This window comes from Canis lupus, chromosome 1 (assembly GCF_003254725.2).
Source record: "Canis lupus dingo isolate Sandy chromosome 1, ASM325472v2, whole genome shotgun sequence".
NCBI lineage: Eukaryota > Metazoa > Chordata > Mammalia > Carnivora > Canidae > Canis > Canis lupus.
The window spans coordinates 57,835,616-57,861,518 of NC_064243.1; the positions used below are offsets into that span (position 1 = coordinate 57,835,616).

General features: G+C 37.3%; 1 protein-coding gene across 3 annotated transcripts; it reads left to right on the plus strand.

Annotated features, from left to right (window-relative positions):
* The first annotated feature begins 4,321 nt into the window (after nucleotides 1-4,321).
* Nucleotides 4,322-24,634, plus strand: LOC112644472 (nephrocan-like). Of its 3 annotated transcripts, XM_025422844.3 has the most exons (5): nucleotides 4,322-4,510; nucleotides 4,592-4,734; nucleotides 5,430-5,577; nucleotides 14,555-15,456; nucleotides 23,571-24,634. In XM_025422844.3, exons 3-5 carry the CDS (start codon nucleotides 5,503-5,505, stop codon nucleotides 24,016-24,018), a joined length of 1,425 nt encoding a protein of 474 aa, XP_025278629.1. In that variant the 5' UTR covers nucleotides 4,322-4,510; nucleotides 4,592-4,734; nucleotides 5,430-5,502; the 3' UTR covers nucleotides 24,019-24,634. The 3 variants fall into 3 exon arrangements, with proteins under 3 accessions (XP_025278629.1, XP_025278628.1, XP_025278630.1); XM_025422843.3 differs by lacking the exons at nucleotides 4,322-4,510; nucleotides 4,592-4,734 and having other exon boundaries at nucleotides 5,374-5,577; XM_025422845.3 differs by lacking the exons at nucleotides 4,322-4,510; nucleotides 4,592-4,734; nucleotides 5,430-5,577 and adding an exon at nucleotides 14,098-14,210.
* The last annotated feature ends 1,269 nt before the right edge of the window (nucleotides 24,635-25,903 follow it).

Here is a 25,903-nt window from a genome sequence, read left to right on the forward strand (position 1 = left end):
CTTTCAGGAAACCTTCCTTTTTTCTTCTGAAGTGGAGCTATAGATACCATCAGCCATTTAGTTTCCTGCAAATATCTGCTACAGCACAGCATTCATCATATTTTTTTGGAGCCCCTTAGACTGTGAGCTCCTTGTAGTGATATCTGTATCTTACTTATTTTTGAATTCCAGTTCCTAAAACAGAACATAGAATATGGTAGGAATGATGTAAGTATTTGTGGAATCAGTTTAATAATTAAGATGTAGCACAGTGTACTTAGGAAAAAAAAAGTTGTCACTTTTCAAGACATACCTTTGATGCCTGCCAGAGAGCCATAAACTATTTTTATATTGGCTCAGGAGTTAGGAATATCTAGAAAATACATGTTTGCCTTTAAAATCCAAGAAATATTTTTTTGTCAACCTAAATAAAAGATTTATTTAACAATGATCTGGTTGATTTGACTAATAATGCACCCAGTATAACTTAAGCTTTGAGAATTCTTTTACCTATTCCATAGTTAAAATGTATTGGCTACTACATTTTTGTGTGGTGTGCCCAAACCTAAAGACAAAACATAACAAAAAACAATTTTCAAAATCTCTATTACTACTTTCTTTGTTACATTCTCAAAGACCAACTACAACTGCCTTTCCACCTGTTATTTGATTTACATTCTTTATTTACCCTTTCCCACAGCTCCAGATTTGATTCAGCATTATCTAAAACCACCATTTATCAACAATGGTATCAGAGTTTACTAATCATTGATTCTTCTCTTTCATCCACTGTCAAGTCACTGTTTATTTTTTAGATTGTCAGACTTTACAGATCAAACATAGACTCCCGCTCATGAGCCCCTATCATTTATGTTTCTTACATATTGATTCTGCAAGGGGCCCCAAAGAAGTGCATTCTGAACACTGTTTAAGATAACATTAGTTATCTTTTTTTTTGCACTTAGATTAAAAGGTATAAGAATACCCTAAATTATCTCCTTTAGAATTCTTATAGTCTTCCAAATAAACCAATCAGAAGAGTATAGAGAAACAATTATACAAAAGCCATGTCACAAGAGTTGTTGGAAGTGGAATTCGTTTGGCCCCATTTGATTGTAACTCACTTAAAACTCCTTTGGCTCTTGTGGCCATGGTAAGCAGGGGGAGTGAGGATGAAAAGACTTGTATAGTAGATATTTGTCACTAAAAGTGGAGGACTGCCCGTATTTGAGTTCCATTCCTCTGTTTAGGGAATTCCCTACCCTTTGTAACTTGAATATGGCAAACAGAGTCTTCTTCCCATAATGAACTGAAATTGTCAGGAAAGCACAGTCTCCCAGCTCTGTGACACAGCTGGAGCATGCTCTGGGGTCAGCTAACCAAAATAATCCACCTGGAATTTTTACTTTGGTGACAGTAAGGTGAGGATTGGGACAATTCTTGGCAGGGAGGAGAGATGGGACTGGGAGTAGCAACATCCCTTTTTTAGTAGCAGTGAGGGCCAGCAGTGATACACAATTTCTGATTAATCGGTGGAGGCCAGGGCATCCAAGTTCTTTGGTGATACTAGACTGAAGTGTGATTTTTGCCTGTGATTCTGGCTATATAGGCTTCCTTTTATTTTTGCCATTTCCAAATCTGGTTCTCTAGGTTTTCACAATTGTGTGTGTTACCCAATATTCAGTCATTTCTTTTTCTTTTTCTTTTTTTAATATTTTATTTATTTTCATGAGAGACAGAGAGAGAGAGAGAGAGAGAGAGAATGAGTCAGAGACTGAGGCAAGAGGGAGAAGCAGGCTCCATGCAGGGAGCCTGACGTGGGACTCAGTCCCGGGTCTCCAGGGTCACACCCTGGGCTGAAGGCGGCGCTAAACTGCTGAGCCACCCAGGCTGCCCCCCCCCTTTTTCTTTAAAGATTTTATTTATTTATTCATGAAAGATACACACAAAGAGGCAGAGACACAGGCAGAGAGAGAAGCAGGCTCCCTGTGGGAACCGGATACAGGACTTGATCTGAGGATACCGGGATCATGACCTGAGCCAAAGGCAGACACTTAACCCACTGAGCCACCCAGGGACCCCATAATTTTTTATTCTTTAAAATCTCTTTTCTTTTACCTAAAAGGAGGTTTTCATAAATTAAAGCTTTCTATTTAGCTCTTGGTTGATCAGTTTTATAATAGAAATCATAAGCCAATGCTTACAGACTCACTTCAGGGAAAACTTGGGTTAGTCAGTTTATTCTCTAGAATTCAGTTTTCTGTCTATAATGGGAACTAGCCCTTTCCTTTTTATAAATCAAAGAAGGCATATTTCTACTACATTGAAACTCACATTTGTATTTATTGTGGGGTTTCTTAATGGTACTGTTGACATTTTGGACTTCATAGCTCTTTGTTGTGGGGCTATCTTGTACATTTTATGTAGAGTGTTTAGTAGCATCCTTGGCCATTACTCTCTAGATGCCCTTGTTACTGCCTATCCTCTCCCCATCACAATTACCTTTTATTGTCATAAAAAATGTCTCCAGAATTTGCCAAATTGCCCCTGGTTGAGGACCCCTGGGTTATAGAAAGGAACAAGCAAAGGGAGGTAAGGAGGGGGGTGGGGTTACAGATAAAGAACATATGAAAGCAAGATAGGGAGGATCTTGGCTTGAGAATCAAAACAAAAGGGATAAATCTAATTTAATCCAAATTCAAATGTCAAAACATATTCTTTGAGATTGCATCTTTCTTGCCCTGAAAGATGAAACCTAGATTCTGGGCTCTATTCTGAACAGTTGTGGATGAATCATTTGAGTTTCTATTCTTGAGAAAGATACCCATGTTTCTGTACTAGGTTTCTCCTTGCCCAAAGAAGCCACGTAATAATGGTCAGATACGTGTTGTTAAATCTTTTCAGAGAAAAGAACAGTATGTCCACACTTAGCCTTAGGGATCCATAAACTTGAAACCTAAAAACACAAGCCAAAGGTAGGGAATTTTAAACCCATGGCTCTTCATCAACATGCAAAAAATCCAAAAGTCTACAGATAGCATTCCAGAAGCTGAGCAGTCATGGCAATTTTTGTGGCTGCTTCTTAGCACAACATAAATATAGAGGGACCTGTTGCCCCCAGAGCAGGTACAGCAAAACATGTGTGTCCCTCAAGCATCTAGGCTGTACCTTTGTTCTATACTTTCTCTGCAATTTATGGTATCAATAAGACTGTGTTCTACTGGAAAAAAAATTAAAGACTTTTTAGCCCACTCTAAATGAGTAGGCGTGGTCTGCAGAACACATAGAGCTCTCATTCTCCAAAACATTTTCAAACTTTTTATGATCCAATTATTTATATTTGTAATGTTCAAATCAGGAAACACTTAGTAGTAAATCCAACACTTAGTAGTTAATCAAATTGGGACAATAATCTTTTTTTTAAGGTTTTATTTATTTATTCAGAGAGACACAGAGAGAGAGAGAGAGAGAGGCAGAGACACAGGCAGAGGGAGAAGCAGGCTCCATGCAGGGAGCCCGATGTGGAACTCCATCCCAGGTCCCCAGGATCACGCCCTGGGCCGAAGGCAGAGCTAAACCACTGAGCCACCAGGGCTGCCCGGGACAATAGTCTTGATGGACTATTAGACATTTAAATTTATATTCATGGAAAATATAAAATAGCATGAAAAATATAGTAGTAAAAGGTGCAGAATATAAAGTTGTATATGAGTATGTTTACAACCTGATAAAGTAAAACTGTTCACAGTATAAAATAGTAACAAAGATAATGCCAAAATTGCAGGCAAGGTATAGAAATGCCATGGAAGAAAAAAAATATTAAACAGTGTAATGTCAGGGCTCAAAGAAAAGGATATCCTGTGGTGAGCAACAGAGGATAGGAAATGGAAATCCTCTCTATGCTGTGGAACATTAAAACTAGCTGTCAATGATGGCAGACAACAACATAGGATTTGGTAGGCATTTCCTTTTAGGTAACCATGAATTCACTCTTTTAGTGACACAGAAGGAAAAAAGTGTTCCATGAGTATTTCTCTTTGTTTTTTCAAAGCCTAGGTGGAGGAAAGAAATGGGAAAAATGTTTGATTGTGGAACAAGACTAACATTGATTATTTTCCCCCACCTTGCTCTTTTTTCCCAAATTTTCTTTTATTGAGCATTACTTTGCTATTTGAAGATTCTAAAACTTTTTTAAAAAAACAATTCTATTATGAGGCAAGAGAAATAAATGATAAAGTTTGTAGAAAACCAAGATACTGATAAAAAAAGAAATTTGTTATCATTCTTTATCTCAGTAAAAGAAAACAGAGGTTAAAAACAAAATCAGAAAAGAGAAGCAGAGAAGTCTTTTGAGAAAAGCACATGGAAATCCTTACTCTGGAAATAGAACGAACTGATTATCAGAGCAAAGAAACTTTGGGCTTCAAAATGAAAACTGCAGCAAAGAAGTTGGTTGAAGAGGACATCAGACAAGCTTTTCAATATTAGAAAGGGTTTCTTTGGAGCAATCCGCTCAGGCCAACCAGTGTGGGTAAATTCAGGTCTTCCACCAGGGAGGGGAAACCTTTTCTATATAATCTTTTGCTTGAAATGCTTTTAAATTCCTCAGCAGGGATGAACGCAGCACGTAAAAGAGCTTCAACAAAGGCACGCCTGAGACAAATGAAGCCTTCTCTCTGCAGTCCAGTTTCAGAACATACAAGTCCCTCTGAAGAAACTAGAGGTCTTTTCTTCCATTATGACAAATAGATGAAGGTAATAGACCCATTTTGATGTCTCATTCTCATCTGAGTCAACAGTATTTTCGAATGGCAAAAATATTGTCCAAATATGATAGCTGGGTGGATCAAGTGATAGATGAACTGAACAAGTTATCTGAGGCTCTAAACCTCTCCTTGGTAGCGCATTGTTTCATCTAGCAATAAAATGGTACTGGGACAACAATAATGAAGAGAAAGCCTGCCCATTTTCCCATACTGGTTAATGGGAGAAGAAAACACCTGCCTGTTGCAGGCCTACAAAAATGGTTTTAATACAGGGTCACAGAAAATTCAAAGGTTTATAGCCCACTATAAAACAGCTCTTTGTCTTTTCCCACTAATTCTCTGGTGTCACATTTAACAAAACAAGGAAACTACAGATAGTAGAGGTGTTTGCAGATTAGCCTTCCAAGCCATAAATAACAGAGGGTTTTGCTCACCTACAAATATTAAGGCAGCTTATCAATGTTTAAGCCCTTTGTAATGGTTGCTAACATTTTAACCCAGGCAAATTGAGAATTTTTTCTTTCCTGTCTTCTTACATTGACAGAGTACACATTCATAAGATTCTATTATCAGATTTCATGGTATAAAGAGCAAGACATCACCTAAAGACTTGCCTGCTGCCTGGGAGGCCCCATTTTGAAAGATGCATCTGCTTTATGCTTTCTTTGTTTTGTTTTCTCTTAGTTATGGTTTCCATCCTACCTGTCCTGGCAGATGTAGCTGTGATTCCGTTCAGTCAGTGCAATGCTACAGGCTAATGGAGGTGCCATCAAGTCTTCCTCCCACCACCAAGAAGCTCTACATTAGCCACAGCAAAATTCAACACCTTCAGGTAACCATTCTACGGTCAAGTCACCACAATTTTATTCTTTAAGGCAGGGTGAAGAGCAAGTATGGGGTTGTGAAATTTGATTTAATCGATTAAAACTTAAAAGTGGTGGCTTTCAAGTTTGGACAGTTGCACTAACTGTCTGCTTGCCCTTTACTGCTGAGATGGGTATATGCCTCTGGATATTTCTTTTTAGAGAAACAGTCAAAAAACATCAGAATCTATCATTAATGATAATTTATTTCAGTTTTTATTTTTTTTAATTATGTTGTTGCAAAGTGAAAGTAAAGAAGTGGCTCTTTCATAACAAAGAGAGTTTGAGAGCAAATGCTATTTTCCGTTTCCAGGGTTAAGAATGAGTGCTTTCAGGGGATAAAATTAGTTTTGTTTGTGTCATAAAAGCAGATGATCCTTAGGGCATTATAAGACTATCAAGATGAATCCAAGCACATAAAATTATTTATAACAGACCCTACATACCTGCCAGATAACAGGGGCTTTGTGGAAACAACTACAGAGGAAATACATGTTTCTGTTTTGGCAGGTTATTGCAGTACTTGTTCTACAAACTTTTAATTCTGACTTGTATATTTATGCCTACCTATTCAGCATGCTGCAAAGAGTTCTATAGATTTGTCTGACTTTTGTAATATGAAGGAACTCTTGTTTTTGGCCTTTGATATTTTGAAAGGTATGGAGAGACAAGGGTTCTTATCCTAGTTTTCTCCCTACCTAGAGATACAATCATCTTAAACAAGCAGTTAAAAAAGATCTCTGGGCTTCACTTTTTAACCTTTGTGAAGTAAGAAGGTTGGGTTAGATTGGTGATCCCAGGCTCCTTTTACGTGGAAAATTCTATGGCTCTCTGATTTTGTCTTTACTAGTCACTGCTCTTCCCTCCTAGATCCAAATCCCAAGATAAGGAAGTACATCTCTGTGATGGAAGTGTGGAGATTCAGCAGGTGGATGTACTTTCCCTTCAAATACAGACACTATCCCCTTTAATTTGGTTAAGAAATGTTCATGTAGGTGTGCCTACACCTGGAGAGTTTAAAGTATGTGGCGTGGTATTTATTTCAAGGCTCAATAAGCAAAATCCCCCAGTCGACATGTTTACTCTCCTCTTGTGGTCTAGTAGCTCCTAATGCCAGAGAGCAAGTCTGACCCTGTCAGGTCTCAGCACTCAAGCAGGACAGCTGGTTAAAGGGCAAGATGCTTAAATATTTGTTCCGAGCGCCTGAGATGCCAAGACCTGAAGTGTCAACTAAGTCTGGTAATGATCCTACAGAGCCAATAAGATGAAATTATACCTTTCATCAAATTCAGTTGTTGAGTGAGTGCATTTGTCATTGGTTTACGCTCACTGAATGGCAATATTTCCACTTCCCTGACTTTAACCCAGTTAATTGTCTCTTGGAAGGACAGATTCTGGTTGAGATATTGATAAAAGACAGGATTGTTTTCTGAAGGAGATAAAAAGCTCTAAGCAGTAATACATCTCTTTTAAAAACCCTTAGGTTTTAAATGACCATTTTTTAGCTGTATTTGGTGAATACGATGTATATTCTGTCCATTTGGTTTGAACTACGGTGCCTATATTTCAAGGAAAAAAATACCTTAGAAACACCTTCAGATTAATAGCAATAGAAATTTTCTATATATGTATATACACATATGTATGTATGTATATATGTTTATATATGCACACACCATATACAAATGCATGTATACACATATTCATATATACATACATATATATTACAACAAAAATGTTTTGGGTTTTTTAAAAATTTATTTATTTATTCATGAGAGAGAGAGAGAGATTGGCAGAGACATAGGCAGAGGGAGAAGCAGGCTCCATGCAGGGAGCCCAATGTGGGACGCTATCCTGGGACCCCAGGATCATGCCCTGAGCTGAAGGCAGATGTTCAACCACTGAGCCACCAAGGCATCCCTAAAAATGTTTATTACTTATTAATATAATTTATGTTTGGGACTGTGAATGCTGTGTTTAAGACTAGGGATAAAGGTTGAAAAATTCACCGTTCCTGCCCTCAACAGATGAGTGTCTTTATTTATCCACTCATCTGTAAAACTTCCTGTTTGAGATGCATGCCATTGGGCTGTAACATTCCTTGCTTCTTCTTTTGTCTCATACTGTGCTTCAGCTCCTTCCCTCCCAGCTCCTGTCTTGCTCTCCATCCTGAATCCTGCATCTTGGTGCCATCAGGGTCCAATGCCCTAGCCTCACTATTCCTTGAGCTCATAAGAAAGTATTCATCTGTGTTTCCACTTCACCACAGCCGCCTACTTGGTGATATCATAATCATTACACCTGAAACTCCTCCACTCAGAAACCTTGAAATCCTCCACTCTCTGGTCATTATTTTCTTTGCTTTCAGCTGCCATACTCTGTACTTCTCTTGCCAACTCATGGAAATTTCTAACCCTACATCTACCCATGTTTTCTTCAGATAATTAGTTTATTTCTTATCCATCTTCTTTCCCATCTCTTCCTTTTTTGAATCCTAAAATTAATTTTAACACCTATGCAGCAAAGTCTCAGTTTAGGGGATCATTTTCTCATGTTTTTCTTGTACCTGGATAGCCGGGTGCTGCTGGAGACGATCATACCAAGGTCTTTGACTTCATCTGGGTCTTCATTGTCACTCATCTGTCCTTTCAATTCTTCTTGGCCAGGTTTTCCTATATTCCCTCAATGTCTTCCAAAACTTCAGTACAGTTTGGGTTGTCTTCTCAATCTCTGCCATCCTCATTCTCACCCATGGTTGGCCTCCCATTTTCTTGACTAATCTGACAAAACTGAGGCCATTAGTCTTGATCTCCCTCAACTCCTACTCACTGTGTACTAGCTTATCTCCATTCAATTCTGCAAACTCTTTCCTCCAGACAGAGAGGATGAGATCTCCCTCTTTCTGCTCAAGGCAGCCTCCTACTCAGGCTCTGGAGTCCACTTTCTACACCTCTCCCTCGAGCTTGCTGCTTCATTCTCCTTACACCCATATCTTCAGTTGCTCTTTCTTTACTAGTGCCCTGTCCTAGCCTATACATAGGCTCCTTTCATTGCAATAAAAATAAAATTATTTGGGGGCACTTGGGGGCTTAGTCGGTTGAGCATCTGATTCTTGATTTCAGCTCAGGTCATGATCTCAGGGTCATGGGACTGAGCCTTGCCTCGGGGCCTGCACTCAGCGGGGAGTGTCTGCTTGAAATTCTCTCTCCCTCTATCTCCATCCCCCATACTGGTATTCTTTCTGTCTGTCTGTCTCTAAAGTAAATAAATAAATCTTTAAAATAAAATAATTTTAACTCTGTGTCTCTTCTTGCTACTATCTCTATTTGCAAAACGCTGTAAAAGGGTAATCTATATTTACTGTTTCTACTTCTTTACCTCCTATTTATTCTTTAATTTACCACTGTCTGGCTTCTATCTACTCCATACACTTAAAAAACTTCTCTCGGGGCACCTGGGTGGCTCAGTGTTTGAGCATCTGTCTTTGGCTCAGGGCATGATCCTGGGGTCCTGGGATCGAGTACCGCATCGGGCTCCCTAGGAGGAGTCTGCTTCTCCCACTGCCTGTGTCTCTGCCTCTCTCTGTGTGTCTCTCATGAATAAATAAATAAAATATTTAAAAAAACAAAACAAAACACAACTTCTCTCTAGGACACTGGTTCACTCCTATTTCTTGAAATTCTTCTTTTGCCTTCCATGACACCATACTTTTATGTCCTTATTATTCTTTTCTGGTAGTTCTTTTCTGCCATTTTGGTAGGTTTCTTTTCCTCTACTGCCCGTTATTTTTTTGGCTTCTCCAGGAAGACTCAGTCTTTAGCCATTCCATTTTTTACTATGTACACTCTCCTTAGGTGACTTCACTTTATATGAGTAATGATGGCTCCCATAACTGAGTTTCTAATTCATGCCTTTCCCCCATGTTTCAGACTTATCCAGCTGCATACTGGAACTCTTCACATATGTATATGATCTCAAAATACCATGCCCTAACCTGAAGTCAATCTTTTCCCCTAAACCTGTGATCTCTTGTCACTGGCTTCTTTCACTTAAAATAATGCCCTCACGTTTCATCCATGTTGTAGCATAGGTCCAAATTTCCTTCCTTTTAAAGACTAAATAATATTCCATTGTATGTATATACTACATTTTCTTTATCCATTCATCAGTTGATGAACACTTGGGTTTTTTCCTCTTTTTGGCTATTATGCTCCAAAGAACATTCATGTACAAGTTTCTGTGTGGACATATATTTTCATCTGTTTTGGGTATATACCTAAGAGTGGGATCTCTGGGTAATAGGGTAACTATGTTTAATATTTTGAGGAACTGCCAGACTGTTTTCCAAAATGGCTCCATTGTTTTCCATCCCTAGAATAATATATGACACTTCCAGTTTCTCCATATGCTTGCAAACATTTCTTATCCTTTTTTTGGATCATAACCATCCTAGTGTCTGTTAGTATCTCACTATGGTTTGACTTTCATATTCCTAGCGGTTAATAATGTTGAGCTCTTTTTCATGTGCTAACTGACCATTGGTGTATCTTCTTTGGGGGGAAATGTATGAATGCTTTGCCCATTTTTTTTATAGTACTAAATATTTATTTATTTATTTTTAAAATAAATTTATTTTTTATTGGTGTTCAATTTGCCAACATACAGAATCACACCCAGTGCTCATCCCGTCAAGTGCCCCCCTCAGTACCTGTCACCCATTCACCCCCACCCCCCGCCCTCCTCCCCTTCCACCACCCCTAGTTCATTTCCCAGAGTTAGGAGTCTTTATGTTCTGTCTCCCTTTCTGATATTACCTACCCATTTCTTCTCCCTTCCCTACTATTCCCTTTCACTATTATTTATATTCCCCAAATAAATGAGAACATATAATGTTTGTCCTTCTCCGACTGACTTACTTCACTCAGCATAATACTCTCCAGTTCCATCCACGTTGAAGCAAATGGTGGGTATTTGTCATTTCTAATGGCTGAGTAATATTCCATTGTATACATAAACCACATCTTCTTTATCCATTCATCTTTCGATGGACACCGAGGCTCCTTCCACAGTTTGGCTATTGTGGACATTGCTTTTGCCCATTTTTAAAATTGGGTTGTATATATATACAAATCTCCTATCAGATATATTATTTGGGAGAATTTTCTCCCTTTCTATGGTTGATTGTTGTTGTTCATTTTCTTAATGGTGTCCTTTGAAGTGCAGAAGTTTTTAATTTTGAGTAAGTCCCATTTACTCTTCTTTGTGTCATTTTTGCTTTTGGTGTCATATCTAAGATAACTTTTACCAAACCCAAGGCTGCAAAAATTTATGTCTGTATTTTCTTCTAAGAGTTTTACAGTTTGGGCTCTTACATTTAGAGGGCAAATAGGAGTGTCTTTATGACAGCAGTTAATTAAAATGATTGTGCTTTACAACTTTTGGGGGAGAGAAACTACTTCAAGATTAAACAGAATTGATCACCAAGTGGAGGGATTATGGATTATTTTTATATGCTCTCCATACTTGTCAGAATTTTAAAATTGTTTACAGAGAATAAGTATCGATGATCAGAAAAAAAAGTTCCAACGTTGTTTTACAGACTCCTTACTGGCTTGGTGCACACAAGCCTGAGGCTGTAACTCTGAGGGTATTTTAGTTTCCTGTATACATTGGACTTATAAGGAGCCCAAGAAAGGTCTGTGGCCCTCTATTGCTTGCATCAGGGCCTACCCAAAAGAAATTAGAAACAAAGCCTTTCATGACTTGCTTCAGCAGGCCTTGCTTCTCTGCTCTACCTCATTTATTTGCCCTGCTTTTTTTTTTCATTTTTCATATTTTGCTGTAACTTTTATCTACATATATATTAGGTTCACTAAACTCTAAAAATGTATGGCTGGAATTATATTTGGCTAAACTTTCTAACCTAATCATTAACAGCAAGCCATACTTGCCTTGCTTTTTGAGCAACATTGAAAAAACTCACAGCAGCCTTAAGGTTAGCTGGAGGGCAAGAGCATCTCTTTCTACATCTCTTGAGCACAGCTCAGCTTAGTCCAGGGAAATGGAAAAACTGGTCCAGCAGAGTTATTTTCCTTTGTCAGCTCCATAAATTCAACTGTAAAGTTGGAAATCAGTGAGTATCCTCCCCACTGTTTGTGGTGCCAGAATTCTATATTCTTCTGCTAAATGCATGTCATTGCAATAAGGTTAGGATAAAAATATGTGTTTTGGGTTAAGATCAATCTGGGCTGGAAGCTCAGCTTCTCCATTTGCTAGTAAGATATACTTGGCCCAATTATTTTACCTTCTCAAGCCTTAGCCTCCCTTTCTGAGAAGGGAATAATTATGTTTACACACAGGACTTTATAAAGATAAACATGGTGAATACTTAGAAAATGGTAGCCATGTTTTTAAGATTTTATTTTTAAGTTATCACTGCACCCAATATGGGGCGCGAAGTTTGATAATAGTAAACTTGCAGGCTTATTAGAAAAATTAGTGAGCACCTGGGTGGCTCAGTGGCTGAGCATCTGCCTTTGGCTCAGGTCATGATCCCGGGGTCCTGGGATTCAGTCCCACATTGGGGTCCCCACAGGGAGCCTGCTTCTCCCTCTGACTATGTCTCTGCCTCTCTCTGTGTGTCTCTCATGAAGAAATAAATACATTCTTAAAACAAAACAAAACAAAACAAAACAAAACAAAACAAAAAAAGCCCTGCCCTTCCTTTCTTCCCCAAAGGAACTTGGCTTGTAATGATCTCAGGATCGCCCTCTGTCCATACCCCCATTGTGCAAGAGCATGCACGCGCTTTATCTCAAATAAATAAAAATCTTTAAAAAGAGATAAGTCTTGCCTAGAAAGTCCTTCTTAGTAAAAACAAAACAAAACAAAAACATAAAGCTCAAAACCCATAGGCTTTTATAGTCTTTGAAACAAAATAATCACGAAAGGAAAACAAATATTTGAATAATATGTACTCTTTTTGAGCAATATGAAGCTTATGCTAAAGTGAACCTATCCCCACAAATAGTTTAAAATAATCCATTTAATCTATGACAACCCTTACCTCTTTTTAAATTACAATGATTTTTTTAAAAGATTTTATTTTTATTTATTCATGAGAGACAGAGGTAGAGACATAGGCAGAGGGAGAAGCAGGCTCCCTTGTGGGGCTCCATCCCAGGACCCTGGGATCATGACCTGTGCCAAAGGCAGATGCTCAACCACTGAGCTACCCAGGCATCCCAGGCAGGGTTTTAATCATGATGATTATATCACTAATGCTGATCAGAAATTTTCAGATTGACTTTTTTTTTTTTTCCAGATTGACTTCTAAGAGGTTAAAACTGTAATTAAGTCTTAGTTTGCTATCATGAGTGGGGGCAAATGACTTCATTTGGGGCTTGTGCTTTTCTTTTTTAACAATATAAAAAAAGCACTTGGGACTTGTAGATATTCAAGAAGTGCAAGAAAAATTGCTATTTTGGAACTAGGATTAGTTAATATATCTGATTAATTATTAAGAAAATATCACATGTTAGCAGCAGTACACAAACCAAGGCAGCTGCCAAAACTGTTATGAATAAAAACATTTGTTTATGGAAATTGTAACATGAGATTCTTCTAACAGTATCATAACAAAAAAGCTTTAAAATATACTGTAATTCACATCCTATGTCCTCCTAGGATAGAAATGCCTATAAGAAGTATGTGATGCCAAATTAACCCACTTTGAGTGGGTTGGTATTACAAAAGGGCTCAACATGCATAATTAAATCAAACATTTAAACACTGTAGATAGTAAGACATAAAATTGTGCATTGAAAATTTTATCTCAATTGAGTTCTAAAGCAGGTTGAAAATGTTGTGAATCTTTATCAAGCTAAAGGAAACCTGGGGCAATTTCTCTTTCTGCCCAGAGATGATCTTACTCTAGGAGCCAAATACTAAGGATTACATCATCCTAGAGAACATGTATATGGTGAGGTAGGAGGTTCACAGATATGTGGAAAGATAGGGGTGCTTGAACTTGCAACCCGTGGAGAAAGAATATCAGATTTGATCATTTCTAAAATCTAGGAAAGGAGTAGCATTAGGTCTGGGATATATGCATGAATGGAATTTTTGCTCTACAGAGATGGAGACACATGTGTCCTATTACTTCGTGGATCTTTTTCACCAGTGAGGCACAAATTGAGGGATAGGAAATAGGGAGCCTAGGCTAGTTTTTCAAACCATAATATAGTTGAAAATGTTTATCTGATAGGCCCATCCTAGTGATAGCAGTGTCTGGTTTTGACTTTTTGACTTTTAATGCTTACAGTTTTTAAAAATGTAGTTTATAACTTAAGAAATCTAAACAATACAAAATGAAGACAGTGAAGATCTCTTGTAGTTTACACTGTAGAATTAGCAACTGCTAATAGTTTGGTGAAAGATTTCCAGGTTGTTCCCATTCTGGGCTATTATAAGATGATGTCACAAAGGACATCCTATTGCATAAATCATTGTGCAACTTGTAAGTGCTTCCGTCTGGAAATAAACTTGCTGGGAGAGAGAATATGCAGCAAAAGTTGGCTATTATTATAGCCACCAATAATAGGTAAAAGTGCTTAACATATTCTTGATATCTTACACTGTGAGCAGTCATAAATTAAAAATAGGACCTGGAGTACCAGGTTGGCTCGGTCAGTGGAGCATGTGACTCTTGATCCCGGGATCTTGAGTCCCATGTTGGGTGTAGAGATTACTTACAAATAAAATCTTAAAAAAAGAAAAAAATAGTCAGGACCTGAGTCTCCATCCTTTTCCAAGAGATAATTTTAAATAGATAATGAAGAGAAATCTGAAGTATCATTAGTATTGAACAATAACATGTATTTTTTTCACAATAACCTTAATTTACTGCTTTTCTCCCCTTATGACCCATCCCTTCCTTTTTTGTAGATGTCTAGCTTCACCAGAATGTTGGCTTTAGAAGATTTTATTCTGCTGGCCAGTGGAACGGAGTCAGTAGAAAATGACACTTTCAAAATGCTGAGTACCTTAAAGACCTTGGAACTCTGGAAAAATAAGTTAAGATGCGTCCCCAGTATTCTCCCAGCCAGTCTTGAAGTGTTAAAACTAAATGATAATTCAATAGATGTCCTGCATGGATCTGATTTTGAAGGACTGAAGAAATTAAAAATCCTTGAACTTAAAAACAATCTGATCTCTTCTCTCTCTCCCAGCTCACTCTCCTCTCTTGTGAGTTTGCAAAGTTTGGTGTTAGATGGCAACAATATTGAATCCGTAGCTGGACCACTGGCACTCCCTCACCTGAGAAGTATGAGCATGGAGAATAATAAACTGCATCTTATACCAGCTGGCTTCTTTACTTCCCTCCAGTCTCTGCAATTTCTCAGTTTCAGTGGTAACTTCCTGACTAAGATTCCCATCGATCTGCCCAAGTCTCTGCTCTCTTTAAAAATGGAGAGAAACCAGCTCAAAGTGGTAAGGTTTCGAGATATGAAACACTTGGAGAATCTTTCCCACCTTTATCTGTCAGAAAACTCACTCTCCTCCATCGATGGGGTACAGATACTTGCCAATTTAACTACTCTCGAGTTGTCTCAAAACCAGGTTCCAGTGTTGCCCTTCAGACTACCAGCAAGGCTACAAAAACTAGATATTAGCAATAATCTGATTCAGAGAGTTACAGTCCAAGACTTTCAGGACCTCCGAGACTTGAAACACTTATTTCTGGACAATAACGTTGTTAGCTTGTTCGAAGCTGGAGCCTTGCAGATGTGTTCCCAGCTCTCCAACCTGGCCCTGGAGCAGAACCTGCTGTTGTCTATACCTTTAAGGTGAGTGGGGAGTTGTCATTTATGGTGATTGCTTTAAATATTTTCTGAAGATTGGGCCAATTAAGCACATTATACAAACAAGAAAAATAGAGCAAATGTAAATGATCTGATTAAGGCGGTCCTAGGGTCCTAGGGCTAAGGGTAGAGGTTTTAGGCAGGGTTTTGGAATCTCCAGCCCTCTAACTAAATCATGCACTAACTTAATTTATCTTGCCTAGCAGATAAGACACCAACTGGTGAGATCTGTATTTGAAAATATGCAATGCTGCTTTGGTGAAGTCTGCTCAGAAATGTAACATGGGGATATTTCTTGTAAAAGTGTTTTGGTTTTTAAGTATGTGGCCTGGGACCCACAACAGACAGACTACATACGTGCTTAGCCTCTAGCCTAGCTAGGATATGAAAAAGAAATGAAGGGGAAATGTGGTAAGGTATTTATATTTTTAAAAGCATTGAAAAAGTAGTTAGGAAAAAATTACAAGTGCATAGTCTAATCGAATTTATTTTGAATTATGTATTTGGGAACCTTGTATGCTTCTCATGTTGTGATTTTTAAAGGATTTAAATCTATCTCTGCTTATTTCTCTATATGTCTGCCTGTGGGTATGTGAGTCCATTTGGGTTGGTCTTGCTTTGTGTTTTGGTTGCCTCTCTCATGAATACATGTGCATGCACACGCACACACGTGGACACAAACACACACCCTCATATGCTGACAATTTCTCTTTCCAAATATCCCTCTCTCTGTGCCAGACCTCCTGTCCTGTTCCCTCACCCAGTCATAGTCTATAGCTAATGTTCATATTGACATTAATCAATCCTTTTTTGTAAACCTTATTCCACGTTCTACATTTATGAAATAGAGAAATTAAAGCATGGCAGAAGAATAAAGCCCTGTTATTCTCTTAGAGAGTGTTGTTAATTTTACATGCCTATCAGTGGATTCATTTTCATTTTGGTGCTTTTTATAGAAAAAAGGCACCTTGCTCTGTTGATTATCATCAAATTGCTCATGATTAATATACCAATTTCTGGCTTCTGTAGAATCATATGGCACTGGATTTACTTATTTTCATTTTGTTATCAATGAGAAAGGGAAAAATTATCTTTGATATGTACAGATGTTCATTGTTGAAGAAAAAAGATGTTTCATTATACAGTGTGGTAACCCCACCCAATGCAAAACATGAAAAAGTGATTTTAATAATGGAAATCAGTATTTTAAAATATATGTTGATTGTTATTTGAAATTAACCAATTTCTTCTAATGCATGTGCATATAATTAATGTACATATAATGTGCATGTGCATATAATTAATGTACTTTACCAGGCACTTGGGATACCCCATGCAATAAAAAATAAAACTTCTTGTTCTATGCAGTTTAAATTCCAGCAGGGAAGTAGTAATAATAAACATGATGTGTGTAAGTATATAACATTTAGATGGTGTTAGGTGTTATAATTAGCAACAACAAAAAAGGGCAGGATTACCAGGTTCAGGAGAGTGGGGGTGGCTGGTTGTAATTTGAAATAGGGTAAGCATGGAGAACTCTCATGTTAGTGTAAGCTTTGAGCAAAAACTGGAAGGAGGTAAGGGATTTTGCTGTGAAGCTGTTTCGGGGGGAAAGTGTTTTAGACAGAACAGCCAATACAAAGGCTGTAAGGCAAAAACATGCCTGCAGTGTTCCAAGACTCTAATACTTGCTATTTCAGTAATTTCTCTACTATGTTTCAAGCCTTCTTTTATATCACTATACACCCCTACTCCAAGAAAAAAAAAACATGTATAGAATAAAAATTCATAAAACAGGTTGGGGAGTGACTGTTATCATCAAGGATTCTCAGGGAGCTGTGACAGAGGTGGTAAAATTGTGAATGTGGTGGACTTCTCTATTCAGGTGGCTTTTAGAAAGCATTTGGTTGAGTAATCCTGCTAAGTTTAATGAGTAAAACGTAGCTTAATTATTTACTCCTGCCAGAGCATTTGCGTGTCTTAATAAGTGACTACAGAAAGCACAATGCTTTTGCCCAATGGAGTGTATAATAGAATTGCAAGCCTGAGCCAGCCATAATTCTCAAATCTGACTCCACATTACAATTATCTGGAGACCTTTAAAAGAGCATACTTATGCCCAGACTTCACTTCAAACCAATTAAAGCAGACACTCCAGGATTTGTGCCCAGGCATCAGTATTTTTAAAAAGCTCCCCAGATGAATTTCATGTGCAGCCAGGGTCAAGAAGTAATGGGCCAGAACGATGGGATAAGGGACATGAGATGAGAGTGGGTTTTTCCTATGAGGCTTCAATTAAGCAGCACAAGTGTCTTTTTTGTCAAAGAACTTGGCCAGCTCTGAGAGCAATGTGTTCCTTGTAGAAAGTGATTTTTAAATTCCCCATCAGTCCCCCTCCCACTCCCTGGCTTTTCTTTGAATTGGAAAGTAGGAATGGCCCACTTTCCAGGAGAGTTTTTCTGTGATTTTCTTCCCATAAGCATTAAAACACAATACTTTAAAATTTTTTTTTGACTCTTAACACTTTTATTTATGAGTTTAAAACAGTACACTTTTATTTGCATGAGTCTTATTCATACACAAAATTGTACTTTAAAATTCAGTTTCATATTAATAAACTAGAAACACAGGCAACCTGTTGCTGCTGGCTAATGTAACCTAACTTGTTGCTAGTTCCTAGCTGTGTATCCTACCACAAATCACAAATCCCTTCTTTTGCCTACCATCTTCCATTCTACATTTCACCAAGGAAATAATAGTAGATGGCTTTAGGTATACATATGTTCAAATATCTACTGCATTTTGCCTCAATATGCTAATTGAGATCTGTTATTCCCCATTACTTCTTACAACAATCCTGTGAATGTAGGCACATTTTCTTAACAATTACTTTATGGATTAGAACATTCAGATTAGGAGGTATCAAGACATTTCTCAAAATCACATCATCAGTAAGTGGAAGAGTCAGGATTAAACATGGTAGTCTAACTCCAGAGCCAGGGAATTTTAGCCACCACGCAATCACTTGCCCCTGAGATTTACTCTGCCATGAACAATGCGCCATACTACTTCAAAATTTAGAACCCCCAAGACCTTGGTTTCACTTATGCTGTTTCATTCTTATTTTTCCAATCTCTAGCTCAGTGAACAAAGTTACATTGTTTTTTTCTTTATCCACAATTTGGATAATTCAAATCCAGGATAGTTTTTTTTTTTTTTAAGATTTTATTTATTTATTTATTCATAGAGACAGAGAGAGAGAGAGGCAGAGAGAGAAGCAGGCTCCATGCAGAGAGCCCGACATGGGACTCCATCCAGGGTCTCCAGGATCACGCCCTGGGCTGCAGGCGGTGCTAAACCACTGCGCCACCGGGGCTGCCCCAGAATAGTTTTCTGCAACCCAACAGAGGCGTAGCATTTATCTTACTTATACTCAGGTGCCATCTACTGGTAAAATGGAGTGTACCCCATTTTACTCTAAAAAGCAACAGACCCGAAGAACAAATAGCATTTTTAGAAGCATGTTTGTCTTAAAATCAGGGATACTTTTTAAATGTAAAACAGACTTATAAAGACAAATTATATCAAAGCCACAAATCAGGACATTGGTGATTTCTCTTACAATGTCATTTTGATTATAATGCCCACAGATATATGAAAGGGAAAAAAAAAGGAAGGACGAACGGTAAAAATTTTGGCTCTGCAGCCTAGAACTGATCATTATATTTGTTTAAAAGAAAACTTGGCTTTTCATTTTCATTAGTTAACCTTTATTATGTGATTTCTGTGTACTGGGCACTTTCATCTAGAGTGGAAAATCAGAAGCTTTAAACTAAATAACTTAACGGAAATCATGTACCGGTATGTTGGTATGTGCACAAAATTGCATTATCTTGCGGACTGACTTCATATTGAATTTAACTATCAGTCTTAAAATGTATGAAGTGATTTTTCCCTCAGAAATTAATCTACTTTTTAAGGTCAATTTTGTTCCACCAAAGGAGATGTCACTTTAAATGAACAAGACTTTAAAATACTCAAAGCACAAATACTTATAAATGTATGTGCACTTGTAGAGGTTAGTATACAAATATAAAGTATACAATCATCATATGACTGGGATCACAACAATAAATTTCACTGAATACTAAAAGTCATGAATGTACATTCAGTGCATTCACACGCTATGAAAATAGGATCTGGATGGTATTACAAGGGCTTCCTTTTTTTTTTCTATAAAAATTTCCCACTTCTTATGCTTCACAAACAGAATAGCACTTAATATGGAGCAGTTGAGTAACAGAAAAAATTTCAGTTTCACAATTGTGATTCTTTTTTTACTTTTTATCAATAGGCCTTAATATGACATTTTTCAAATTGGTATCCACAGTTTAAAAAAGGTTTTTCCTTATTATAAAGCAATACTCATTCAAGGTTGAAAACTCTGTGTGCTGAAAAATGAAAAATCATTCATAATTGCTCAACCAGAGCCTACGTCTAGACATAATTTGTTTTTATGTATTTGCGATCATTCCATTTTGTTTTCTATTTTTTCTATTTAATATTACAGAGCATTTTTCTTTCCCTTTTCCACTTTTTCCAAGTGTTACAATGGACCCACGGGATCTTAATTTATTCAGTGTGTTGTAATCATTTAAAGTTGCTTGTCTTTTTTGATTTTCAAATTGTTCCAAATTTGCCTAGTGGGAACCCCTCCAAGCTGGTCCCTGTGTTCACCAGACAGGATTCCATTAGTTCTCTTTTTAAAAAATTGTGGTAAAAGACACATAACATTTACTTAACCATTTTTAGCTGTACAATGTAGTATTGTTAAGTATCTTCATATTGTTGTGCAATTGGTTTCTCCGAAACTTTTTCATTTTGCAAAACTGAAACTCCACGCTCATTAAACAACTCCCCATTTCCCCCTCCCCCAGTCTCTGACAACCACTATTATACTTTCTGTTTCTAAGAATTTGACTGCTCTAGATATATCATATAAGTGGAATTATAGCAGTTGTCTTTTTTGTGATTTTAACTTAGCATAATGTCTTCAAGGTTTATCCATGTCTGAGCCAGAATTTCCTTCCTTTTTAAGGCTAATTATTTCATTGTATGTACATATTGTATTTTGCTTATCCATTTATCCATCAACGTACATTCAGATTGCTTTCACATTTTAGCTATTGTAAATTCAATATAGGTGAACAATGTATATAATAATTTATAAATGTGTATGTATATAATGTATAGTGTATAACGTTATTTAATATGTAAATACCTCTTTGAGACCAATCATGCTTTCAGTTCTTCGGTATATATATATATACCCAGAAGTGGAATTGCTGGATTATGTGGTGATTCTATTTTTAAGTTTTGGGGGAAGAATCCTCATTCTGTTTTTCATAGCGACTGTACCGTTTTACATCCCCCCCGCCCCCCAACAGCACACAAGGGTTCCAATTTCTCCACCTCTTCATCAACACTTACTATTTTCTGGATTTTCGCTAGCAGCCATCCTGACAGATGTTTCATTAATCTTTGAACATGCTATTGCATTCTGGCTCAGACGTGCTAGCTTACCTTGCCTCAGACATAGAATCAGTCATTTCTCTGAGAAGCCTTGCTTCTTTTAAGGGGAAATTGGAATTCTGAAATTAAGAGCTGAGTGCTCAGTGTGTTTATGCTATTGGAGTAGCATTGCCATTAGGATGTAATATTCTTCTAGATCCTTCTAGTATGTGGAACTAGAAAAAATATTTTTTAAAGTTATGAATTCACATTAACATATCCAATTCATATTGAACATTAGAGGGTTTTTCTTATTTTATATTTGTATCTTTTCTTTTACAATGAATTGTTGGTTTGTTTTTATTTTATTTTATTTTTTTAAGATTTTATTTATTTATTCATGAGAGACACAGAGAGAGAGGCAGAGGCACAGGCCTAGGGAGAAGCAGGCCTGACGCAGGGAGCCCGACACAGGACTCGACCCTGGGTCTCCAGGATCACGCCCCAGGCCAAAGGCAGACGCTCAACTGCTGAGCCACCCAGGCATCCCTGTTGGTTTGTTTTTAATGATATGGATATAGTTATTTGTTTGTTTTTATCTTAGAGTATTCATTAAAAAGGCTTCAAAATTTCATTACTAACAGCAGTATGAATAATAAATGTGCTGAGATAAATTTCCTTGCAGATCCTTTTGTCCTTAGTGTCTAAGGCTTAGATATATCCACTAAGGATATATAGTCAGAGTACTTTTTTTTCCTTTATGTGATTATGTACTAACATTAACATTTGATTAATTAATTAGATATGTTTGTTTCTGTATATGTTCAATTTCAGGGCTCGATTTTGTTTTACCTTATTTGTTTTGTGAACGTGTAAAACATTAACATGATTCAAAAGTTAAAACCATATGCAAACATTTCCAAAAGTAACCATTTTTATTCACTTCTGGGTTATCTTATCTTTCCCCAATATAAGCAAATATATGGACATGTATTCTTATTTCCTTCTTACACAAAAACTGACATACTATACATTCTGTTCTACTTCTTGCTTTTTTTTCCCTTTAGCAATACTTTCTGGAAATCCTTTTATGATAATTCTTAGGGATGAACCCCTTTCTTTTTGTTAAGGTGGCATAGTAGTTTTTTACTGTTGTAGCGTGTTGTTTCCAATCTCTTTTATTAGAAACAATACCATAATAAGTGCACATGTGCTGTTCTATCTCTGTCAAGTCTTATCTTCAGAGTATATTCTTAGAAGTGAGATTGCCCGGTGGACGGGTAAATGCACAAGTTATCTCATTAGGCTTTGCTAAATCCTCCTCCAAAGGGGCTATGCCATTTTAGTGTCCTACCAAGCTATGTATGAGAACGTCTGTTTCTTTACAGCTTTAACCACAGAATGCTAAGGATTAAGATTTTTTCCAATCTTGTAGGTGAGAAATGACATCTCTGTGTGGTTTTATTTTTCATTTCCCTATTCTGAATATGGTTGAAGATGTAAGGGCTTTGCTTTTTTGTGTATGTGGACTTCCATTCATGCCTTTTGCCCATTTTTCAGCCTCATTTTAAAACTTTTTCTTCTCATCTTTTAGGAGTCCTTTACATATTAGGGAAATTAGCTCTATGTCTGGATTATAAAGTGCAGATATTTTCCCCAGTTTATCCTTTATCTTTTGACTTTGCGTGTCTTTTACCATATACCCTTTCTTTTATCTTTTTTTTTGGTACCCTTTCTTTTAAAAATTATTTCTAATGTAGTTGATTCATTGATCTTTTATAGCTTCTGGATTTTCATGCCATAGTTAGGAAAGCTTTCTCATAGAATTAGTATTTAAAAAATTGTTTAAATACATGATTTTATTGTCACCTAAATAGTCTATTATCTCTTAATTTCCATATTAGTGGACATTAGTCTCTATCCTTTTTTTTGCTGGCATAAATATAACTCAATATGTGACAAACATATTTGTTAATAATTTTCTAATTCTTCTACTATTTCCTAGGTTGAAAGGCATGTCTGATATTTGGCAAATTTGGTACATGTTACCAAATTATTTCCAAAGTGGTACCAAGTTACACTCCCACCAATAGAGGTTAAGTTCTTATCTCACAACACCTTCAGCAGCAATAAATTTCAAAGTTCAAAACCAAAACCATGCTCTAATTTCATACATAAAACATTGCATCATTTTTTCATTGCCCTTTATATTCATGAAGAACCACACTTTTTCACATTTTTATTTGATGCTTTGACTTCTATAAATTGTGGATTCGTGGCCTTTGCCAAGTAAAAGGTTTGCAACTTTTTTCTCATCGATTTGTTTATGATCCTATTTAACAAGAAAAGAAATGGAAGAGTTTTATTGGCTAGGAACCAGGAAACTCAAGGGTTAGATAATAAGACCTCTGCCAAAGGTTAAAGACCTATATACATAGGACTGAATTTTTCAAAACGGAGCTTGTTTTCTAGCTTCCACCAGGACACAATGGTCCAGAAAAGGCTGGTGCTGCTCAATGTGAGTTGCTTTAGTAGATATGGAATGTGGTCATGGCTTCCTCTCCCATCCTGTTTCCATGCTTTTGCAGGCTTCCAGGAACCTTAGCCCGGCTGGACCTAAAAGGCAATGCCATCCAGGATATTGCTGAGAGGGAGCTCAAGGATCTAAAGCAGCTTCAGGTTCTAAACCTTAGGAACAACAAGATTTCTGCCCTAGATCTCAAGGTTTTGGAGGGTTTGCCTCGCCTCAGACATCTGTATCTGGATGGAAATCCATGGAATTGCACCTGCAGTCTCATAAGAGCGAGGGAGATCCTGAAGGCCAAGGGCACGGATGTGAGGGGAGGACAATGTGCTGCACCAGCTGAACGGCAAGGGGAGAGCTGGATGTCCTCCAAGAAGATCATGAGGCAATGTGAGCATCATTTACATCTGACCGAGAAAAACAAAGAGTCCAAAAAGAAATCAAAACCAGAAGAACACTCCAGCCTCAGAATCAACATGGATGATGATTATTATGATTATGAAATAGATTAAGTATGAGCTTGTTTACAGTTTAGATAAAGTTTTTCTTTTAAATAGGCTTCATTTAGAGCTCTTTTAGATTCATAGCAAAATTGAGAGCAAGGTAAAGAGATTTCCCCATATACCTCCTACTTCTGCACATGCATGGCCTCCCACATTGGAAAACCCCCCTTCAGAGTGGGAGATTTATTACAATTGATGCACCTGCACTGACACATCATCGTCACCTAAAGTCCATAGTTTACACTAGGGTTCACTCTTGGTGTACTTTTGGTGAAGTACATTCTGGGGATTTGGACAAATATATGGTGACATGTATCTATCATTGTAGTATCACACAGAATAGTTGCACTGTTTTGAAAATACTCCACAAAAGTTTTTTAGTGTTCAATCTCTTAAGCAAAAATATACAATAAATTTAGATATGTAAGACTCTTTTTTTGTAAGTTTTTCTTGTTTCTATTTTTTTTTAAAGAATGAAATGAAAGTTGAGGTGGGGAGGAAAGGAGAAAGAGATAATGGTAAAAAGATGTAAGATGCCTTCCACTTAAAAAGTAATTTGTATTTGATACTGAAATCTACACAAATAATGCCAAATAAAATTGCCATCTGGTTAGCTTCCTGAAAATAGAGTTGTTCATTTTATCATGTAAGGTGATGACTTTTGTGTATGAAGCTGGTGCCTACAGGCCTACACTACAGGCTTTGGACTCCCACTTAAGCAAGAAAGAAAGTATTGGAAAGAATGGGACTTGCTCACAGAATCAAAGGAAAAGCTGCAGAATCTGGAAGGAACAGGGTCGGAACTGCTCCAGGGTCCCAGAAAGAACACTGTGTTGGAGAGGCCCTTAGCTTCTTCAACCTTCTCGGTGCAGAATGAAGAGCCTCCACTATTATGTGTTAGCTTCCCTCTTCTCAACATTCATATCATCAGAAGGAGAGACCAGTTGGCCTAACTTGGGTCATATATTCACCCTTGGCTAAGGGACAATAGTATTGTCTGACAGTCTTACCAAGACCAAGGGGAAACCAGAAAAGGAAATGTAAATTGGCATCTTATATACTATGATGTCCCTGCAATGACCTTCTTGAAGAGTTGTATTGTGAGTTACATTTAATGTTCCCCGAGCCCACCGAAATCCCCAAACTCCCTTCCTTTTGATGAAATGCGTACCTTTGAGAGTTGCCTTTCTGGGGATAGAGATGGGACTATAGAATACATTTTTTCTATTAATCTACTTGTAAATATGATCTACTAGCATGTAAATCTGAAATCCCATCTAAATTGGCTCCTTTTCTAATTAGTAAGATTTATCTGTTGCAGTATTTGTTTTACAAAGTTTTCCAACAAAATGCTCCTAAAGGAAGAGAAAGAGTAGGGATTGAGCATATGAGTAATATGCCCACCAGAAGCTTGAGCTTTTTCTACAGTGTCATGATTTAAAATTTTACGCAGAATTTGTATTACTTGCTTTGTGTCCACATTTTCTTCTCCCCAAATTTTTATGAAATTGACATTCCTGGAAAAGGAGTCCTATTTTTACAGTGGCTACTAGTACTCCCTGGCACACTGACAGGTATCTCAACTACCAAAACACAGAAGTACAGAAATAAGGGAACTTATACATGTTTTTTTCTGGTTATCGTGTGGGTTTCAACTCTTGTAATGTGTCAGACCTACAATTCTAAGAAAAACCAATGATTTGTGATATGTAATAAATTATCCCCACTGCCGTTGCCTGAGTATTGATAACCAGAATTCCCAAACTGTGAGGGCCTTGAGAAAGAATCTAGTCTTTTACAGGTGTGAGAATGCAGTCTCATAGGGGTAAAGTCACGGTCAGGTTATATGCATAGAAAGTGGCAGAACTGGTACCTGACTGCATCTGGGCGTTCT

What these genes read in the sequence shown, in the direction of transcription:
- LOC112644472 (XM_025422843.3), top strand. Translation starts at nt 5,389, where the DNA reads ATGCATCTGCTTTATGCTTTCTTTGTTTTGTTTTCTCTTAGTTATGGT. An exon ending in GCAAAATTCAACACCTTCAG is followed by an intron (nt 5,578 to 14,554) that starts GTAACCATTCTA and finishes CCTTTTTTGTAG; the next exon opens with ATGTCTAGCTTCACCAGAAT. An exon ending in CTGTTGTCTATACCTTTAAG is followed by an intron (nt 15,457 to 23,570) that starts GTGAGTGGGGAG and finishes ATGCTTTTGCAG; the next exon opens with GCTTCCAGGAACCTTAGCCC.